Raw genomic sequence first — 20,289 nt, 5'->3', positions numbered from 1 at the left:
AGGACTCTGGTGTACTCATAAATCTCTGACCCATCGTCTTCTTCTTCGTTGAATATCTGGAGATCTGAAGATCTACATACGTCATCTGGTATAATTGAAACGATTGGCTATGAGCTACGTACAGGCGCATTTGATAGACATTCGTAGCGCCCAATAAACAGCTCTGGGCATTCGTAAACCACGCCTCAAATACGAGAAAATGCACATGTAGTTTCCCAGACCACGTCTCAAAGAGAAAGAGGTCTGACGTTAGCCAGGCTAGGAGCACTGTGGAAGAGATGGAGGAATGTTTCGTATGTGACTAGAAGTATGCAGATTGCAGTTAATGAAGTTCAGAAATGGACAGGTAAATGGGGATTTCGTTTATCAGTGTCGAAAACACAGGTCATCTGTTTTTCAAAAAAAGAGAGAAAGTCCTAGTATAAGATTACAATTGTACGTCAAACAGTTAGAACAAGTGAAAGTGATAAGATATCTGGGGGTATGGTAGGACTCAAAACTGACATTTGCAATTCATATACAAAAAAATAGTTGATAAATGCAAAAATGTTTTAAATATTTTAAGATGTTTAGCTGGAGTGGATTGGGCGCCAGGCGTCACTCATTGAAGAAAATATATTGTGCATTAATCCGGTCAACCATAGATTATGGATGTATAGCATACGGGTCTGCGTCCAAAACTCTGCTGCAGAAATTATAAATGATTTAATCACAGGCATTACGAATATGATGAAGTGCTCTCAAATCTTCTCCTATTCCTGATTTACAGGTAGAAATGAGTGAACTGCCTCTTGATATAAGAAAATTACAGCTCATGTTGACTTACTGCAACATGAGCTTAATACCTTTTGACTTGTTAAATACCTTTTGACTAGTAACCAAAAGTCCAAATCACAGTCTCTGCTGCACCAAATTAACTGATATAAATACTAGTGTAGAATATTGCATAGAAACCGTGTCTATTCCTCGTTTAGTGAGATCAAATAATAAATCTACTGCAGGATCTAGGAAAAATCTAATTGTTATTAAAACAGAAAATGTTGCTATTAGTAAACAAAAACAATTTCTAAAGCTAGGTCTTTTAAACATTAGATCACTCACACCTAAGGTAGTTATTGTAAATGAAATATTCACAGATAATAGCTTCAATGTACTTTGCCTTACTGAAACCTGGCTTCAACCAAATGATTATTTCAGTCTAAATGAGTCTACCCCAGCAGGATACTCCTATAAGCACGAGCCCCTTCTGATTGGTCGTGGCGGCAGTGTTGCAACAATCTATAGAGATATTCTCAATGTTACTCAGAAAACAGGTTATAAGTTTATTTCATTTGAAGTTCTTGTACTAAATGTTACGCTCTTAGATGTTAGAAAAACATCCCTATTATCTTTAGCCTTGGCTACCGTATATAGACCGCCAGGGCCTTACGCTGATTTCCTAAAAGAGTTTGCAGATTTTCTCTCAGACCTATTAGTCAATGTCGATAAAGCATTAATTGTTGGAGATTTTAACATACACGTAGATAATCCAAATGATGCGTTAGGGGCTGCGTTGACAGATTTATTAAACTCCTTTGGGGTTAAGCAAAACGTTACCGGACCAACTCATCGTCTTAATCATACACTCGATTTAATTATATCACATGGAACCGATCCAACCGATATAGATATCATTCCACAAAGTGATGATGTCACTGACCATTACATGGTAACTTGCATATTACGTACCCCTGTAATATATCATGCTGCTCCGCGTTATCGATTAGGCAGAACAATCCTTCCATCCACCATAGATCATTTTACAAATTGCTTATCTGATCTGTCTCAGCTGCTCAGTGAACCCAAACAAACAGATGAACTAGAGGAATCAACTAGCACTATGAGCACCATTCTCTATGGGAAATTGGATATTGTTGCACCTATTAGACTAAAAAGGTCAGAGAGAAAATTAAAGCACCGTGGTACAACAATACTACGCGTGTTCTAAAGAGAGAAACTCGTAATTTAGAGCGTAAATGGAAACAAACTAATTTAGAGGTCTTAAGAATCGCATGGAAAGACAGTATGTCACATTATAAAAAGGCCCTAAAAGCGGCCAGGGCTGAGCACCTCCGCAAACTAATAGAAAATAACCAAAATAATCCAAGGTTTTTATTTAACACCGTGGCTAGACTAACAAATAAATAGACGTCACCTGAACAAAATATTCCGTTACAGTTTAGTAGTAATGATTTCATGAATGTTTTCACTGAGAAAATAGAAAATATCAGAAACACAATTGTAAACGTTCAATCCTCAATCGCGCCTTATAACTCAGCCTCAATTATCACCCCGCAAGAACAATTACAGTGCTTTACAACTATAGAACAAAAAGAGTTAAATAAACTTATCATTTCATCTAAAACAACAACATGTTTATTAGATCCTATACCAACTAAACTACTGAAAGAAGTGTTACCTGTAGTGGAAGAGCCTCTCCTCAATATTATTAACTCATCTTTATCTTTAGGTCATGTTCCAAGAACATTTAAACTGGCAGTTATAAAACCTCTCATTAAGAAACCACAATTAGACCCAAATAACCTAGCAAATTATAGACCCATTTCAAATCTTCCTTTTATGTCTAAAATACTAGAAAAAGTGGTGTCCGCTCAACTGGGCCCTTTCCTGCAAGAAAATGACATCTATGAAAAGTTTCAGTCAGGATTCAGGCCGCATCATAGCACTGAAACTGCGCTCGTTAAAATCACAAATGATTTACTCTTAGCTTCTGACCAAGGCTGTATCTCAATACTAGTTTTACTTGATCTTAGTGCTGCGTTCGATACTATAGATCACACAATACTCTTAGATCAACTACAAAATTATACTGGTGTTCAAGGACAAGCATTAAGCTGGTTCAGATCATACTTATCTGACCGCTACCATTTTGTCTATTTAAATGGAGAAAAATCTATCATAACTCCAGTAAACTATGGAGTGCCGCAGGGATCTGTGTTAGGCCCTCTGTTATTCTCAATATATATGCTGCCACTTGGAAATATTATAAGGAAACATGGAATTAGTTTCCATTGTTATGCTGATGACACTCAAATATATATTTCATCACGGCCGGATGAAAATGCTAAATTATCCAAATTGACAGAGTGTGTTAAAGATATACATATGGATGGCGCGTAATTTTCTTTTATTAAATCCAGACAAGACAGAGGTACTACTTATCGGTTCAAAAAAACGCCCACAAAACCTCTCACAATACAACTTTAATATAGTAGGATGTCCTGTTACTTTATCCTCTACAGTAAAAGACCTGGGTGTTATACTTGACTGCAACCTGTCTTTTGAAAATCATATTTCATATGTTACAAGAACAGCCTTTTTCCACCTTAGAAACATTGCTAAGCTACGTAACATGCTATCAGTTTCTGATGCAGAAAAGTTAGTTCATGCATTCATGACCTCGAGACTAGATTACTGTAATGCTTTATTAGCCGGTTGTCCTGCATCCTCAATAAACAAGCTACAGTTAGTCCAAAATGCCGCCGCTAGAGTTCTTACTAGATCAAGAAAATATGATCATATAACACCGATTTTATCATCACTACATTGGTTACCTATAAAGTTCCGTATTAATTACAAGCAGGGCTTGACATTAACACCCGCCAACCCGCCAAATGCGGGTGGATTTTGCTCGTGGCGGGTAACATAGTCACTCCAACTAGCCACTTTGGCGGGTTGAATAATTGTTGTCTTTTCAAAAGGCATTTGAAATAAGTGTGACACTACGACGCTACAACTCCCATGAGGATTAGGGCTGTCAACGAATATTCTAAATTCGAATTCGAATAGTTTTAAAAAAACAGAATTTTGAAGGTGAAAATGAATATTCGAATGTGGAAAAACGCCCGCGGTAGCAGAGGCGCGGCTGTCTGCTTTGCGAGTGGGCGCGCTGCCTGAGGGATCAGTGACAGGAAAGCTTAACGTTAAACAGAAACATTACTAAAGGCTACTGTACTGACTGAATAGATATTGCATGAATAAGGTAGGTTAGATACAGCAGTTTCATGCACTGCAGGCTTCCACTGGTTTGATTATGTACCGTTTCATGTCAAGGAAAAGTTCTGTTTACCACAGCACAGCTCGCTCGGAGCGTTCAATGTCGGTTCTATATACTGCCGTGCAAAGGCAAAAGACCGTAACTTCGTTTTTGGTCGAAAATGAGTTATTTATATTTTTGGCACATTCAAGACCTCCTTTATCATGTGGATAAGTATCTTAAATCAATTCCGTTGTTTTTGCGAGAAAATAATGAATTGTCTTAACAGTAACTTCCAAAAGCCCATGAGAAACAAAGGCAGAGCACCGTAACATCAGTTACGGCTCTTTGGCTTTGTTTTGGAACGCTCGAAATGGAGTTACGGTGCTCTGCCTTTGTTTAGCCGCGCGTCAATATGAAGTTACTGTGCCGGTGTTCTATCAAATAATGCCTACCAGATTGTACTGTTATCTGCCTTTGTTTTAATGTTAAAATTACGGTGTAGCCTGTGTACTTTGTACAGCTGCCATCAGTCCCTCTAACTTCTAATGTCCTCAGAGCTTTCTCCTGCACAACTGCGGTCAGAACATTTAGTATGGTCTGAACCCGCCGTCGACAAACGTGCGATAACGATCGCGAAGGATTATGCAGAGTTGACAGAAAAACATTACGCATTGCCGTATCAGATGAATACAACCAAGAGTTAAAGCCCCGCCTCACTCAGTTCGGGTACAGGACCTGGTTGAAACACTCATGCATCTAGCTGGCAGAGTGCCAAAACTTCGCCGGCGACTTCAGCACTGCCCTAAACGCGGTCGAGCCAATGCTGGACTAATATATCTATGGAGGTATTTTGTCATGTCAAATGTATTAATAATGCCATCAGAATGCAACCAAAGCACAGGATAGCAATAAGTAGATGGCTATAAATAATTGTAAATCATACAAAATAAATGCCATGGTGACTAGATTTTATACAGGTGTTACTATAATGATTTTGTTAATGGTGATCAGCAACCAAATATTGATAATGTGGAAGTTACTGCCTTTTGCCTTGGCATGACTTCTCACTTTTTGCTGACAATACAAAGGCAGAGTACAGTAACTTTAAAATAGTGGTCAAAAGTCAAGTTTGAGCTCAAATTTTTTTTTATGTATATAATTTCCATTACTAAAACAACTATTTGCCAGATTTCCAGTGTCCTACCTATAATTAATTTGACGGGACAACTAAAAATCTTTAAAGTCATTTTTCTCAGTTCCACACTCTAGCGACTTAAGGTCTTTTGCCTTTGTAGGGCAGTATAGGCCTACTGTAAAACTTAAATTAATGTTAATAATACTTGTTTCAATCATTGAATGAAGCCTGCTATATAAGAGTCACAACCTTAAATTGCTTGCACAAAACTCTTGATCAGCACTCAACATTTGCTTATTGTTGTTGTTCATTTAAACCGTTATGCGCAGAGAGCGTGACGCCTCATTCGCGCCGCAAGTCCTCCAGACGCGCGTAAACGCGTCTTTACATTGACTTAACATTGAAATCACTCGCGCCAGACTCGCGCCAGACGCTCTATTCGTGAGGGCGAGAGAGAGAAAGAGTGCCTGCGAGTGCGAGCGAGAGTGAGGTCTGCGGTCTTGGCCATTAGTTGATTTACTTGTTTTCGTGTAGGTAATACGTTGTCAAATATGTTTAAACTTAAATAAACTACCTATACAAGTAGTTATGTCTCTTTGTATTAATTTGTCCTGTTATTGACGTAATGCGCGTCATTGACAAAATGCGCAACCAGATGTTCGAATAGTTCGATAGCTATGTGTTTTTTTAGAGGGAATATTCGAACGGCATTTTTGACCAATTTTGACAACCCTAATTAGTATTACATGCACACAGTGTTGCAACACAGAAACGAAGAGACAGCTAGCTGCTCTGCTGGAGTTACTTCGTATGCCGGTGGAGCTATGTGGCGACATATAACACATAATACATGGTTTTATTTTAAAAAAAGGAGCTTTACACACAACCTTATCAGAGCTAATGATAATGACCTGTATTGTTATATATGTATGTAGTCTTGATTTGGGTGTGTACAGTGGTTTTATATTTAAAAGGGTTGTAAATCTAGTTCAAGTAAATTTTAGCACGCCATAGTCAACTTTTATCAGGTAATTTCACAACAACAAAAATGTGGCTAGTAAAAATGCTGTGTGGCTAGTAACTTTGGAAAACCACTAGCCACATTGGCTAGTGAGCAAAAAAGTTAATGTCAAGCCCTGATTACAAGGTATTGCTACTGACTTATAAAGCCCTAAACGGCTTAGCTCCAGTCTATTTAACGGATCTTCTATCGCCCTATAATCCATCGCGCTCTTTAAGATCACTAAATTCAAGGCTTTTGGTCATACCTAGGATATCCAGAACCACCAAAGGAGGGAGAGCATTTTCAAATTTAGCTCCAAAACTCTGGAATAGCCTTCCTGATACTGTTCGTTGCTCAGACTCGCTCTCCCAGTTTAAAACTAGATTAAAGACGCATCTCTTCAGCCAGGCATTTATATAATATTTTTAATCTTACAGTTAAATCCGACCTCTAGTTCATAAACGCCAGAGGAGAACTGGCCCCGACTGAGCCCGGGTTCTCCCAAGGTTTTTTTTTCTCCATTGGGTCACCTCATGGAGTTTTTCGGTTCCTTGCCACTGTTGCCTTTGGCTTACTCAGTTGGGGATACTTAATTTAATTAATCAATCAACAATACTATTGATCAGCATTACCAAACGTGGACGTTTTACACTAGAAACAAACATTGATGTATTATTTTATTTAATACTGTGAAGCTGCTTTGATACAATCTGTATTGTGAAAAGCGCTATATAAATAAAGTTGACTTGACTTGACTTGACTTGACTTGACTTACTGGATTTCGGTAAAGGGACACTATGAAACTCATCCAATTAAAAAATCTATTGTTAAACTGTTGGGAATATAAATAAGCCAAGTTAATAAGTTTTGGATGGATGGCAGAAGCAGCGTGTGGAATAATACATGTAGAAATGAGACTTACAGTAGTGTCACCGATTTAACATATAGGGCCCTATTTTAACGATCTGAAACGCAAGTGTCAAAGCGCAAGTAACTTTGTGGGCGGGTCTCGGCGCTGTTGCTATTTATCCGGCGGGATAAATGACTCTTGCGTCCGACGCAAATCTAAAATGTGTTGGTCTGAAGTAGCTTCATTTCTCATAGGTGTGGTTTGGGCGTAACGTGAAATAAACCAATCAGAGCGTCATCTCACATTCCCTTTAAGAGCAGGCGCGCTTTTTCCATGGCGGATTGCTATTATAACGGCGGATTTGCCAGGAGCGGTTCACAGCCGAGGAGACCGACGTTCTCGTCAGGGCCGTAAAACACAGAGAAGTGACATTGGGGATGGAAAAACACAGACAAATTAGCTTCGGTTAAATAGGCGTATGATAATGTGTAAGCTAGATTTATGCTTTTATAATAATCTATCTATCTATCTATCTATCCATCCATCCATCCATCCATCCATCTATCCATCTATCCATCTATCCATCTATCATCTATCTATCATCTATCCATCCATCCATCCATCCATCCATCCATCCATCCATCCATCCATCCATCCATCTATCTATCTATCTATCTATCTATCTATCTATCTATCTATCTATCTATCTATCTATCTATCTATCTATCTATCTATCTATCTATCTATCATCTATCTATCTTTCTTTCATCTATCATCTATCTATCCATCCATCCATCCATCCATCCATCTATCTATCTATCTATCCATCTATCATCTATCCATCCATCCATCCATCTATCCATCTATCCATCTATCTATCTATCTATCTATCTATCCATCTATCATCTATCTATCTATCTATCTATTCTTCCATCCATCGTAATAATGTATGATTTGCAAAAATGAGAACTGCTGCTTCTGTGTAGATGAGAGGATCAAAGTGTGTGTTGTGCACATGCTACATTGATTATGGCCCTTAAAATAGCATATGAATAACATGCGCAACGCACCACTGACTTTAAACTAGTTTTTTTCGGATAGTGGTGGAATTGTTTTCTAAACCTGTAAAATAGCATGAGGGAACGTTTGCGCCGGAACACGCCGCCTCTTTGCGCTGATCCACCCCCGCGAGCGCAAGTGTATTTCTTAGTTAACCGACGTGCTTCTGTGGAGTGCAAAATAGGAATGATACATGCTTCGGTGTACAAAGTCAATTGCGCTGGGTGCAAGATAGGGCCCTTAATGCATTAATGAGATACTTAAGAAAGGTAATAGAAGTTGTTGTTTTTTTTGAGGATTTTGACTGTTCATGTTTGTGTCCACCCTTAGTTGTAAAAAAAAGAAAAAAGGAATGTATACATTTATTAATATTGCTGTACCCTTTGTATATTCCAATAAAAAAAGAAAAATATAGATACTTTTTTTTTCACTACGAGTAAAAGTCATCCTTTGGTCTTTGTTTGTTGTGGTGTGTATTTTTTACAAATCATTTATTAATTATTTGTTCATGTTTTTGCAGTACCCAATCTATAGTTGAAACTATTCATCATTTGTAAATGTTTATAAATGTTTACTATTAATAATTTAGCAACATTATGTGCATTGGACTTTTAGCTACTGTAACACCGCTTGTGTTGCACAATGCTCCGAGGCACGAAGGCTGAGGATCCAAATGCAGAGTAGCTACTTTTAATGAAGGGTCATCCACAATCGTAGACAAAACAGGGTTCAAACAACAGTAAATCAGTCCAAACTACTGATGGCAATCTCAAAACACTGCTTCATGAAGCTTCCAAACCTTTACAAATCGTTTGTTCTGAATCAGTGGTTCTGAGAGTGTATATCACACTGACAGAGTCACGAGATCTCAGCAAACGAGGCTTCATTACGCATAACCGTTTCAATGTTTCACTGGGGGCGATGATCTCTGTCAACACATGATCACGAGGAGTCACTGAGAACCAGTGAACCAGTGTCTGTGGGTTTACCTGATCTCTGATCAGTTTTATTCCACTGTAGACGTTTTAATTAGACATTAGAAAAATTAAATTGAATAATAATGAATAGTCTCTTATTGGCCTGTTTAGCTGAGCCATTCATAGCACAAACAAAACAAACCCTGACAATTGATAAAAGGACATATAGACACTTGACAATCTTATTAGATAATTGCATTTGAAAGATTTTACTTTTAAAAAAAAATTTGCAATAGATTTGTAAAAGGTGTTTTTATGCATGTTTGGCCGTGTTTTTGTTGCATTTACACTGTTCTGATAGAATCTGACATTCATAGAAAGAAGTGATGATGCTAATGACAACCAGCTGCAAACAATCATTGCTGATAAACCTGGCAGAGAGTTATGGGTAATGGAGTCCAAAACAGTGACAAGTCTAGGATGGAGTGCCCCCTGCTGGCCCTCAAGGGCACTACAGCTGCTGATCGTAACAGCTTGTGTAAAGGGTGGTTAGTTAAGGTGAAAGTTTCCTTGCTTTGAAAAGTTTAGTATTGCTATTTTTTATTGTATATATGCAAAAAATATTGTTACTAAAATGAATTAATCAACTAATTAAGTTTACAAGGTTTAATGTAACACTAAATAAAATAATACTCACTTTTTCTGTACATCAGTAAATACGCAGAGCTAGAGCTGTAAATAAGAAAAGTATGCATATATGTTAGAGCAAATGTTAAGTGGTTCAGTCTTTCATTTAGCTATGGTGTGGTTTGTGATTTATAATGTAAGATTACCTTTTATTGATCCACTGTTGACCTGAACCATAAAGCTATAGGAAAAAGGACTTGATAAATTAGTAAATCATCCAACAGAAAGGTTTGAAGACAAATCATTTCTAGTTGTCCTCCTGAAATATTCCCGATGTATTTGCTCTGTTCAGAACATCAAATAATGTTTCTGTCTATTCCACCTTACACAAAACCCTACATTTCCCTCCATCACCTTCAGTGTCCTCTAATATATAATCAATCCTAAACTCACCTCTTCAACCCTGTCATCATTAAAACGGTACCAGTGTCCACTCTTATCTTTAATGAATGCTTCATAATGGCCGCCATCGTAGAAGCCATGGTGATTAATGATGGCATACAGGTCATACACTGGGGACTCCTCATAAACCTGAAGAGAAAAAAACACATTGAGTTTGAGCTTGTGGTTTATGGAAGGAGAATGCACATACAGTATGTGCTCTATTGGCTTTGCAGTTTTGATTTTGTGCTGAATTGGGGGAAAACACATCAGTTGAGTTAACTTAAACAAACAACCTATACATCCATCATGACTGCATTATCATGTAAAGTGGCGTTACAAAGTTTAAAATCCAATTGTTAAAGGAGAACTCTGGTCAATTTTAACATTTTTGTAAATTTGGAGTGCTGTCAATACAGAGAACAACGACAAAAATCGGTGTTGCCTACACTGTGTTATCCTCTTTTTAAAATTTGCACCCTGTTGATTTCAATAGGGCAAGTTTTAAACCTGCTTTTAGCCTCTTAACATCCTTGATGTGTCATTACAAGTGCACAGCCAATGTGAGTGATTCCTTCACCGTGAATACGGGTGAATCTGACTGCAGTAGATGTGAAAGATATGAATAAAAATGATGTTATTTCAGCCAGCGCACATACCTGTGTTTACATCCTGTTTTCGGTCAAAGTCCATAGTAGTCAATTGCCGAGTTCACGCGCGTGATCATAGGTACTAAGCAATAGTGGAGAACTCGACAATCTAAGAGCAGGTTTAAAACTTGCCCCATTGAAGTCAACAGGGTGCAAATCTTAAATAGAGGATAACACGGTGTAGGCAACACCGATTTTTGTCGTTGTTCTCTGTATTGACAGCACTCCAAATGTACAAAGAAATGAGCTCAATGTTAAAACTGACCGGAGTTCTCCTTTAAGGTCAAATTGTTAAAAAACGCTTTAAGATTTATTCCAAGTGTAAGAAAAAGAAAAAGAAAAGAAAAAAGATCAATACAAATTCTTACAATTTTAGATATCTCATTGATTAGGACATTTTAGCTTAATATTTCTTTTTAACACTTTGACCTCATTGTTTCTGGTGTCAGTCTGTTCTCGCTTACTGTAAAGCAAGTTTTGTTTGAAAATAATTAGACATGTATATAATGATGAAAACTCAATTTATTTTATTATTATTTTTTACCTGTATATCTGAAGGAATGTTAACTTTGCATTCATTTTTCAGGTAGTGAAGTTTGTTTCCTCTGAAGCCCATCTCAAATCTCTTCAGCTGCAGAGTCAACACGTCTGGCCACATTTTGATATCATTTTTCTGATGTAAAAAGAGAGAGATAATGCATAAATTGCATATCATTGACACATTAATTATGATTTTACTGCCACATTTATTTCTATAGCACTTTATCCAATACAGATTGTGTCAAAGCAGCTTCATAATCATTGATTCTTCACAGTATCGATATATAAATCTTTAATCTTTAGTTTGATTTTGTCTTTTTTTATAAAACACCATATTAAATGTATGCATACATTATATAAATAATTGTTTTTAAAAGCTAAAACTATTTTTATCAATAAGACAATATATTGGTAATGTTCTAAATAGACATTAGTTAATAAAAAGCAAATGATACTTGCCGTCTTCATGTTTCTCATTGAATCACATGTAACACAGAATAGCTGATCATCTCCGCTCATGTCATGGATTTCCAAATACTCCATCAAAGCATCTTTCTAAAATGATAAATTAAGTTTAAAGATTTAAAGCAGTTTTATTATTCATCATTTAGGTTGTAAATTAAAAAAAAATTATCAATGTCGTTCACCTCAAACATGATCAGGCCTAAATTTATATTATTTTATGTCCACTGGTGATAAAGTCAGTTTCTCTTACCACATCACAACGTCCTCTGGCATCAACAGACAGAGGTATTGATAAAAACTCAGTCTCCTCTTCATTGTTCTGGTTGCAGTAAGAACACACTGTAGATGTCACCATTAATCCTCTGAAAATCTAGTATTAAAGAGATTATCACAGTCACACAGAATATGTTTAAATTCTACATTTACAGCATATCTTTAATAAATAAGAGTGAAATTACCTCTGATGGCTCAGGTACTCTGTGTAATATCATCTGCAGATATTCTGCTGCATCTTGCTGCTCAAAAACTAAGTGAGAAAGATAACTATGAAATACAACTGGCATAAGAGTGAATAGACATTATAATATCCTTTAAGCAACTGCAACAAGACCTGAAAATAGTATCACAAACATCCACAAAACACACTATTTCTAGGATTTCAGTGTCACGGCAGCACAGGCCCTCTCCAGTGCATGAACTGATATGGTTAAAGGAATATTTATTCTTACAAGAGGTTGTAAGTTTGAATTTATCTCTATAACTCCATGACCACTGAAAAGTGACATTACATTTCTTAGTAGTGAAAACATATGGTTTGGTCTCTGTAGACGCGCTGATGGCCAAAGCTGTTGAGATCTGCACAGGTTCAGGTAATCATCTCTTTCTTTCTCTATCCAATAAAACAAAAAATTGGTTTAAGTGTCCCTCACTTATTCTAAGTGGAAGTAAAAACTGTAACATGCAGTTCTGTTTTATTGTCTTTGTGTTTTGGTTTTGCCTGTCTGCCTGCCCATCTGTATCCCTAGTTACACTGTAAAAGTCATACTGGGGGTTTGTAGACTTCATGAAATGTAATTAACTTTATTTAACAAAATGTATTTCTTGTTTTTTAGAAAGGTTATTTTCTTATTATAAACTAAATTTATAATCTTAATTTCAATATATTAGATATGTGAATTTAAATCAAAATTATTGTTGGTTACTTCCCCAAGAGGCCACTATATCGTTGATTGGATCTGTATATACACTGTAAAAAATTTGTAACACTCCCAAATCAAAAATTTCAATTGACCGATAACATCTAAATTTTTCAATTGGCCCAAGTGAAAAGCTGTACATTTAATTTTAGAATTTACAGAATTTCACTTGGGCCAATTGAAAAATTTAGATGTTATCGGTCAATTGAAATTTTTGATTTGGGAGTGTTACAAATTTTTTACAGTGTAAGAACACTGATCAAAAAAACTAAGTTTGATATTTTCTCTTTTGATCAATATTTCTTAGGTTTCTATCTCACTGCTGTTTAACGTTGCAGGACAACAAAGAACAGACAGGAATTGAACGGCTTGTGATGACAGTAATTGTGTCCAACAGGAGCTTCAACAACAAAGAAAGGAGCTTCTACAAGTGAGCCCATTGGACACTGGAATCGAGTTGTCGAGGGGGTGAAAGTTCTTACAGCCAAGAGTGAGGAGTCGGGGTGGTGGAGGGATGCTGAAACTGTCAAGGAAGTTAGGTGAGTTGACAGAGTGAATATATATGCTTCCTCTCATGCTGATAGGGTAATTGTTTGATGAGTTGATTGATTGATTATTTGAACGTGCTCCTCCCGAACTTTGTTAATGAAACATCATCAAAAACAAACTGCAGCTCACCCGCACCAAGAAACACAGCAAACAGTGCTCCAGCCAATAACAGACAAGAAGTATTGGAGGGTGGGGTTTGGTGGGTTAGTGCGCGTGCATGTGAAGGGGGTGTGTGGAGGAGAGAGAACAGACAACAGAGAAGCATGAAGAGGGCAGTTTGAATTAGGGATGTCCCGATCCGATCACGTGATCGGAAATCGGGCCCGATCACGTGTTTTCAGACTCGATCGGAATCGGACGTTACCTCCCGATCAGGACTCGGATATATGTATATATATTTTCATTATTTTTTAACACATCTATAGTTATGCGGTGGCACAGAGTTACGCCGGTTTCACACTGCACGCGTTAGCAGAGCATTAGCAGCGCAGGAGCAGTGCATATGGTGAGCAGAAGCAGGACACGCGCGTTTTGCTTTCACACTGGCAGCGTTTGTCACGTGCGGCTGAACCGCGGGTTGTGTACAGACAGAGTAGCTACTCTATAATGGATAAGTTGGCATTGCTTTATTTCGTTTTCAAATACATTTAGGAGAAAAGACTTGTCATAGTCAAGAAGTTTATTTTATTAATAATTTCATTTATATAACTTTTGGTTCATCTTTGTTTTTATTGTTATGGCAACAAGTTTGTTTTTGGACATTTGTTTTCTTTTTAAATTGCTGTTGGTCATTTGATTGACTCTTTAAAACACAATAGATATCATCAATGCACTTTTTGGATAAAACTGCAGTGTATTTTGGCCATGAACAATGTATGGTCACATTAATTCAGCGTATGCGGCGCAGCAAAAATAGACTCGGTGCCGAAACGATCGCGGCTCTGCTCTGCTACGCACTGCCGCGCCGCCTCTGCGTGCGGTGTGAATGCTCTAATCTGTTAATTTACATGCCTGCCGGGTATTTTAAGTTGAGGTGCTATTTGTTTATATATTAGACTTTTTATATTTACTATTGCACTAAATTCCAAAAGTGAAGAATTGATGTTATTTATTACTTGATTGTTCAAGCTACCTCACAGAAGTGCTCTGTTTGTTAACAGAGTTGTTGAATGTTAAAATAAGGTGAATTAAATAAAAAATAAGGAACATCCTGTATCTGTTTTTCGCTCTACTTTATTCTTTTTTATGTATTATAGAAGTATCGGATCGGGACTCGGTATCGGTAGATACTCAAAATCAAATGACTCGGACTCGAGGGCAAAAAAACCTGATCGGGACATCCCTAGTTTGAATTATGGCCGACACACGACCAAAGAGACGACGTTCCGATGAACAAATTGCAAAGAAGAGGGACAAGGATAAGGGACGCGCGAAATACCGAATTTACATCGGAAAAACCTTCGAAAGGTGGCGAGAACTCCGGCGGCAGAAGGGCTCCCAATCCGACATTCAGTTGCTCTGTTTTTGCAGAACAGGTAAATACATTTTTCTTTCTAAACTGACGTTCATGTTCGCCAAACCAACACAAGGATGTAATTAGCTAGATTTATGCAGTCAGCGTTAACTTTGGTGAATACAACATGTATGTTTCTAGCAGCTAGTGATCAATCTCTATTGTAAATGATCAAGCAAATTCACAGAAGGGCGACAATTTGTGTGAATGATTGTTTTCATCCACTGTTTGTTATGAATTTGAATGTTCATTTATAGGCTATTGACAACTTTGACTAAATTTGTTTACGCCACCGCCGTTGTTTATGCTCACTGGGAAACGCGAAGCTAACGTTATTTTGTTATTATTGCGTCCTTGTATGGGAGCTAACATAGATATAACCTCAGGTGGCGAAACGATTTTAAGATAATGTTTCTCTTTTTCTGCATTCTGTTCTGCAATATATAAAAGCATTTATCTAACTTGGCGACATTACACATTGAATGAAGTATCAGTAAAACTTAACTTTGTTTGTAGTGACTATTTTGACTTTATGGCGGAAGGGAGGGGAGGAGGGAGGAGACGGGATGAGGAGGAGGGAGGGTCTAGCTAGCCTCCATTTTGTTTGACAACAATTCGAATGTCAACAAGAAGTAACGTCTCCCAGGATGACTTACAGCACCTTTAAATTATTTGAATTAATCCACGCATTAAAAATAATATCAAATTATTTTTGTGTTAAATCAAAACAATTCCATTGAGTAGTATTCATTAGCATAGTGTTTTGTTTTGTCCAAGGAAACCAATATTTTTTGTTTAAATTCAGTGTGCAATGGCCTTAAGTTAGACGAATCCGACATAGGCCTATAATGAGGGCTGTGATAACCAGGGGGGCAGGGTTGAAGTTTCCCCGGGCGCCGCCATTGATTAGCAGACCACCACCTGCTGTTAGCATCCCATTGACTCCCATTCATTTTGGCGTCACTTTGACAGCGAATAACTTTACATCTGAAGCGTTTAAAGACTCCATTTGTCCATTATTTATTTCTAAAGAAAAACGACAATGTATAAAAGGCTCCATTACCTTGTAGCTTATGTTATGGCCCCGTAGAAGCAGTTTTTGTAAAAATAGGCTAATGATTGCGTCATAACCACACAACTCTCTGTCGCACAGTAGAGAGATTACCGTATGGACAGGAGGAGAAGCTCGAGGGCGATCGGGGGGACGTGAGGCAAAACGACAAAGTAATTAATCAGAATACTTAGCAAAAGTTTCGCCTGCACCAGCTCATGGACAGCTCCTACTCACGCTCTCCGTCTCTGCGAGTTTTGGAAGGGAATGATTCAGATTTCTCTTGGCACAGCTACTAGAAGCCAGACGGGTTGCTCACGTCACAGCTACGCCGTCAAGCTCAGTTTGAGTCTGCGCAGTCGCTCAGCCATCAGGAAGAAGTGCTTCCAATTGGCTTCACTTGTCTCTGTTGAAACCTATGGGGTCGCTCTGTCCATTTCTTTTACTGTCTATGGTGTTAACAGTAGGACTAAAACGTCCGTCATTTAACGAATTTTAAAAACACGGATGGATAATACAAAATGTGTCTGACAAAAAAAAAATCAAGAACAAAACAAGCAAGAACAAAATTTAAACTTAGCCCATCAATTTTCATTTTACAATTATCTTCTCTGTGTGTGCGCGCATCTGTGTTTGTGAGAGAGAGCTCGCGCAGCACTGATACAATGGTACTTTTTAATCTATAAGTAACGAACGCGCTGTTTTTATACAAAATAGATTTATGAAGGTACTTTAGTTATTATTAACACAATAACGTAACCAGACTCGCGCTTATCGGTAATCCACAAATCACACGTGCTGTCACTTCTGGGAAAAATCTAATTCGAACGGGTATCAAATATCAAGCAATGTATTCGAATATCTACGAGTCATAAAACGATCAGTCAAAAAATGCGTCATGAAGAGGAAAAAAACATAGTCGCACAAAGTCGCACTGGACTATAAGTCGCATTTATTTAGAAATTTATTTCACACACACACAAAAAAAAACAATGTTACGGACGTGACAGTTCTCCGTTACGGACGTGAGCGCTCTGAAAGCGGCACTAAATTAGCCTGTCTTTTCGTTTTGTATTAATTGTTTTATATAAAACATTTTTTAATGAGAGAGAGAGAAAGAGCACAATTACATCCAGAAGGTATACACCCCATAAAATAATCGGATAAAAAAAAAATGAGTGTGCTTTTACCCTTCCTTGAACTGCCACCTTACCGTGGTGGAGGGGTTTGAGTACCCGAATGACCCTAGGAGCTATGTTGTCTGGGGCTATATGCCCCTGGTAGGGTCTCCCAAGGCAAACAGATCCTAGGCGACGGGTCACCCTGGAGCCAGGCCCGGGGTTGGGGCTCGTATGCGAGCGCCTGGTGGTCGGGCCTCCCCCCATGGGGTCCGGACAGGCTCAGCCCGAAGGAGCGACGTGGGGCCACCCTCCCATGGACCCACCACCTGCAGGAGGGACCGCAAGGGGCCGGTGCTAAGTGGATCGGGCGGCAGTCGAAGGCGGGGGCCTAGACAACCCGATCCCTGGATGCGGAATCTAGCTCTAGGGACATGGAACGTCACCTCTCTGGCAGGGAAGGAGCCTGAGATTGTGCGTGAGGTTGAGAGATTCCGACTAGAGATAGTTGGGATCACCTCTACGCACGGCTTGGGCTCTGGAACCACACTCCTTGAGAGAGGATGGACTCTTCACCACTCTGGAGTTGCCCATGGTGTGAGGCGGTGGGCTGGTGTGGGTTTGCTTATAGCCCCCCAGCTCAGCCGCCATGTGTTGGAGTTCACCCCGGTGAACGAGAGGGTCGCTTCCCTGTGCCTTCGGGTCGGGGATAGGTCTCTCACTGTCGTTTGTGCCTACGGGCCGAACGGCAGTGCAGAGTACCCGGCCTTCTTGGAGTCTCTGGGAGGGGTGCTGGAAAGTGCTCCGACTGGGGACTCCGTTGTTCTACTCCGTTGTTCGACAGTGACACATGTAGGGGCGTGATTGGGAAGAACGGCCCCCCTGACCTGAACCCGAGTGGTGTTCTGTTATTGGACTTCTATGCTAGTTACAGCTTGTCCATAACGAACACCATGTTCAAGCATAAGGGTGTCCATCAGTGCACATGGCACCAAGACACCCTAGGCCGGAGGTCGATGATCGACTTTGTGGTCGTTTCATCCGACCTCTGGCCGTATGTCTTGGACACTCGGGTGAAGAGAGGGGCGGAGCTGTCAACTGATCACCACCTGGTGGTGAGTTGGATCCGAAGGCGGGGGAGGAAGCTGGACAGACTCGGCAGACCCAAACGTACTGTGAGGGTCTGTTGGGAACGTTTGGCCGAATCTCCTGTCAGAGAGATCTTCAACTCCCACCTCCGGCAGAGCTTCGACCAGATCCCGAGGGAGTCTGGAGATATTGAGTCCGAGTGGACCATGTTCTCCACCTCCATTGTCAATGCGGCCACTTGGAGCTGTGGCCGTAAGGCCTCCGGTGCCTGTCGAGGCGGCAATCCCCGAACCCGGTGGTGGACACCGGAAGTAAGGGATGCCGTCAAGCTGAAGAAGGAGTCCTATCGGGCCTGGCTGGCTTGTGGGACTCCTGAGGCAGCTGATGGGTACCGACGGGCCAAGCGGACTGCAGCCCGGGTGGTTGTGGAGGCAAAAACTCAGGCCTGGGAGGAGTTCGGTGAGGCCATGGAGAAGGACTATCGGCTGGCCTCGAAGAGATTCTGGCAAACCGTCCGGCGCCTCAGGAGGGGGAAGCAGTGCCCTACCAACGCTGTTTACAGTGGAGGTGGGCAGCTGTTGACCTCGACTGGGGATATCACCGGACGGTGGAAGGAATACTTCGAGGATCTCCTCAATCCCGCCGTCACGTCTTCCATTGAGGAAGCAGAGGCTGAGGGCTCGGAGGCGGACTCGTCCATCACCCAACCTGAAGTCACCGAGGTAGTCAAGAAACTCCTCGGTGGCAAGGCACCGGGGGTGGATGAGATCCGCCCTGAGTACCTCAAGTCTCTGGATGTTGTGGGGCTGTCTTGGCTGACACGTCTCTGCAGCATCGCGTGGCGGTCGGGGACAGTGCCTTTGGACTGGCAGACCGGGGTGGTGGTCCCTCTTTTCAAGAAGGGGGACCGGAGGGTGTGCTCCAACTATAGGGGGATCACACTTCTCAGCATCCCTGGGAAAGTCTATGCCAGGGTACTGGAGAGGAGAATCCGGCCGATTGTAGAACCTCGGATTCAGGAGGAACAGTGTGGTTTTCGTCCCGGTCTTGGAACACTGGACCAGCTCTATACCCTCTACAGGGTGCTGGAGGGCTCATGGGAGTTTGCCCAACCAATCCACATGTGCTTTGTGGATTTGGAGAAGGCATTCGACTGTGTCCCTCGCGGCATCTTGTGGAGGGTGCTCTGGGAGTATGGGGTCCGGGGTCCTTTGCTAAGGGCTGTCCGGTCCCTGTACGACCAAAGCAGGAGCTTGGTTCGTATTGCCAGCAGTAAGTCAGACTTGTTCCCGGTGCGTGTTGGACTCCGGCAGGGCTGCCCTTTGTCGCCGGTTCTGTTCATAATTTTTATGGACAGAATTTCTAGGCGCAGCCAGGGGCCGGAGGGGGTCAGGTTTGGGGACCACACGATTTCATCTCTGCTCTTTGCGGATGATGTGGTCATGTTGGCCTCATCAAACCAGGACCTCCAGCATGCACTGGGACGGTTTGCAGCCGAGTGTGAAGCGACTGGGATGAGAATCAGCACCTCCAAATCCGAGGCCATGGTCCTCAGTCGGAAAAGGGTGGCTTGCCCGCTTCAGGTTGGTGGAGAGTTCCTGCCTCAAGTGGAGGAGTTCAAGTATCTCGGGGTCTTGTTCACGAGTGAGGGAAGGATGGAACGGGAGATTGACAGACGGATCGGTGCAGCTTCTGCAGTAATGCGGTCGCTGTACCGGTCTGTCGTGGTGAAGCGGCTCAGCTCTCGATTTACCGGTCAATCTACGTTCCTACTCTCACCTATGGTCATGAGCTTTGGGTCATGACCGAAAGGACAAGATCCCGGATACAAGTGGCCGAAATGAGCTTTCTCCGCAGGGTGGCTGGGCGATCCCTTAGAGATAGGGTGAGAAGCTCGGTCACTCGGGAGGAGCTCAGAGTAGAGCCGCTGCTCCTCCACATCGAGAGGGGTCAGCTGAGGTGGCTCGGGCATCTTTTCCGGATGCCTCCTGGACGCCTTCCTGGGAAGGTGTTCCGGGCATGTCCCACCGGGAGGAGACCCCGGGGA

The 20,289-nt window shown here is 40.8% G+C and overlaps 1 protein-coding gene across 1 annotated transcript in view; it reads right to left on the bottom strand.

Moving 5' to 3' along the window:
* LOC307151533 (uncharacterized protein) overlaps positions 1-20,289 on the bottom strand; it is a 197,238-nt gene that overhangs the window by 155,133 nt on the left and 21,816 nt on the right. Inside the window, exons 4-10 of the mRNA XM_079859626.1 lie at positions 12,185-12,252; positions 11,977-12,096; positions 11,721-11,816; positions 11,266-11,394; positions 10,084-10,221; positions 9,837-9,871; positions 9,701-9,735 (exon numbers count right to left, since the gene is read on the bottom strand). Of these exons, the coding sequence (XP_079715752.1) occupies positions 9,701-9,735; positions 9,837-9,871; positions 10,084-10,221; positions 11,266-11,394; positions 11,721-11,816; positions 11,977-12,096; positions 12,185-12,252 (621 nt within the window). The remainder of the gene's footprint in view (positions 1-9,700; positions 9,736-9,836; positions 9,872-10,083; positions 10,222-11,265; positions 11,395-11,720; positions 11,817-11,976; positions 12,097-12,184; positions 12,253-20,289) is intronic.

This window comes from Squalius cephalus (genome assembly GCF_949319135.1).
Source record: "Squalius cephalus genome assembly, chromosome: 23".
NCBI classification, from domain to species: Eukaryota; Metazoa; Chordata; class Actinopteri; order Cypriniformes; family Leuciscidae; genus Squalius; species Squalius cephalus.
Note: the sequence above shows the minus strand (reverse complement) of the source record. Positions and strands in the feature narration are given on the sequence as shown.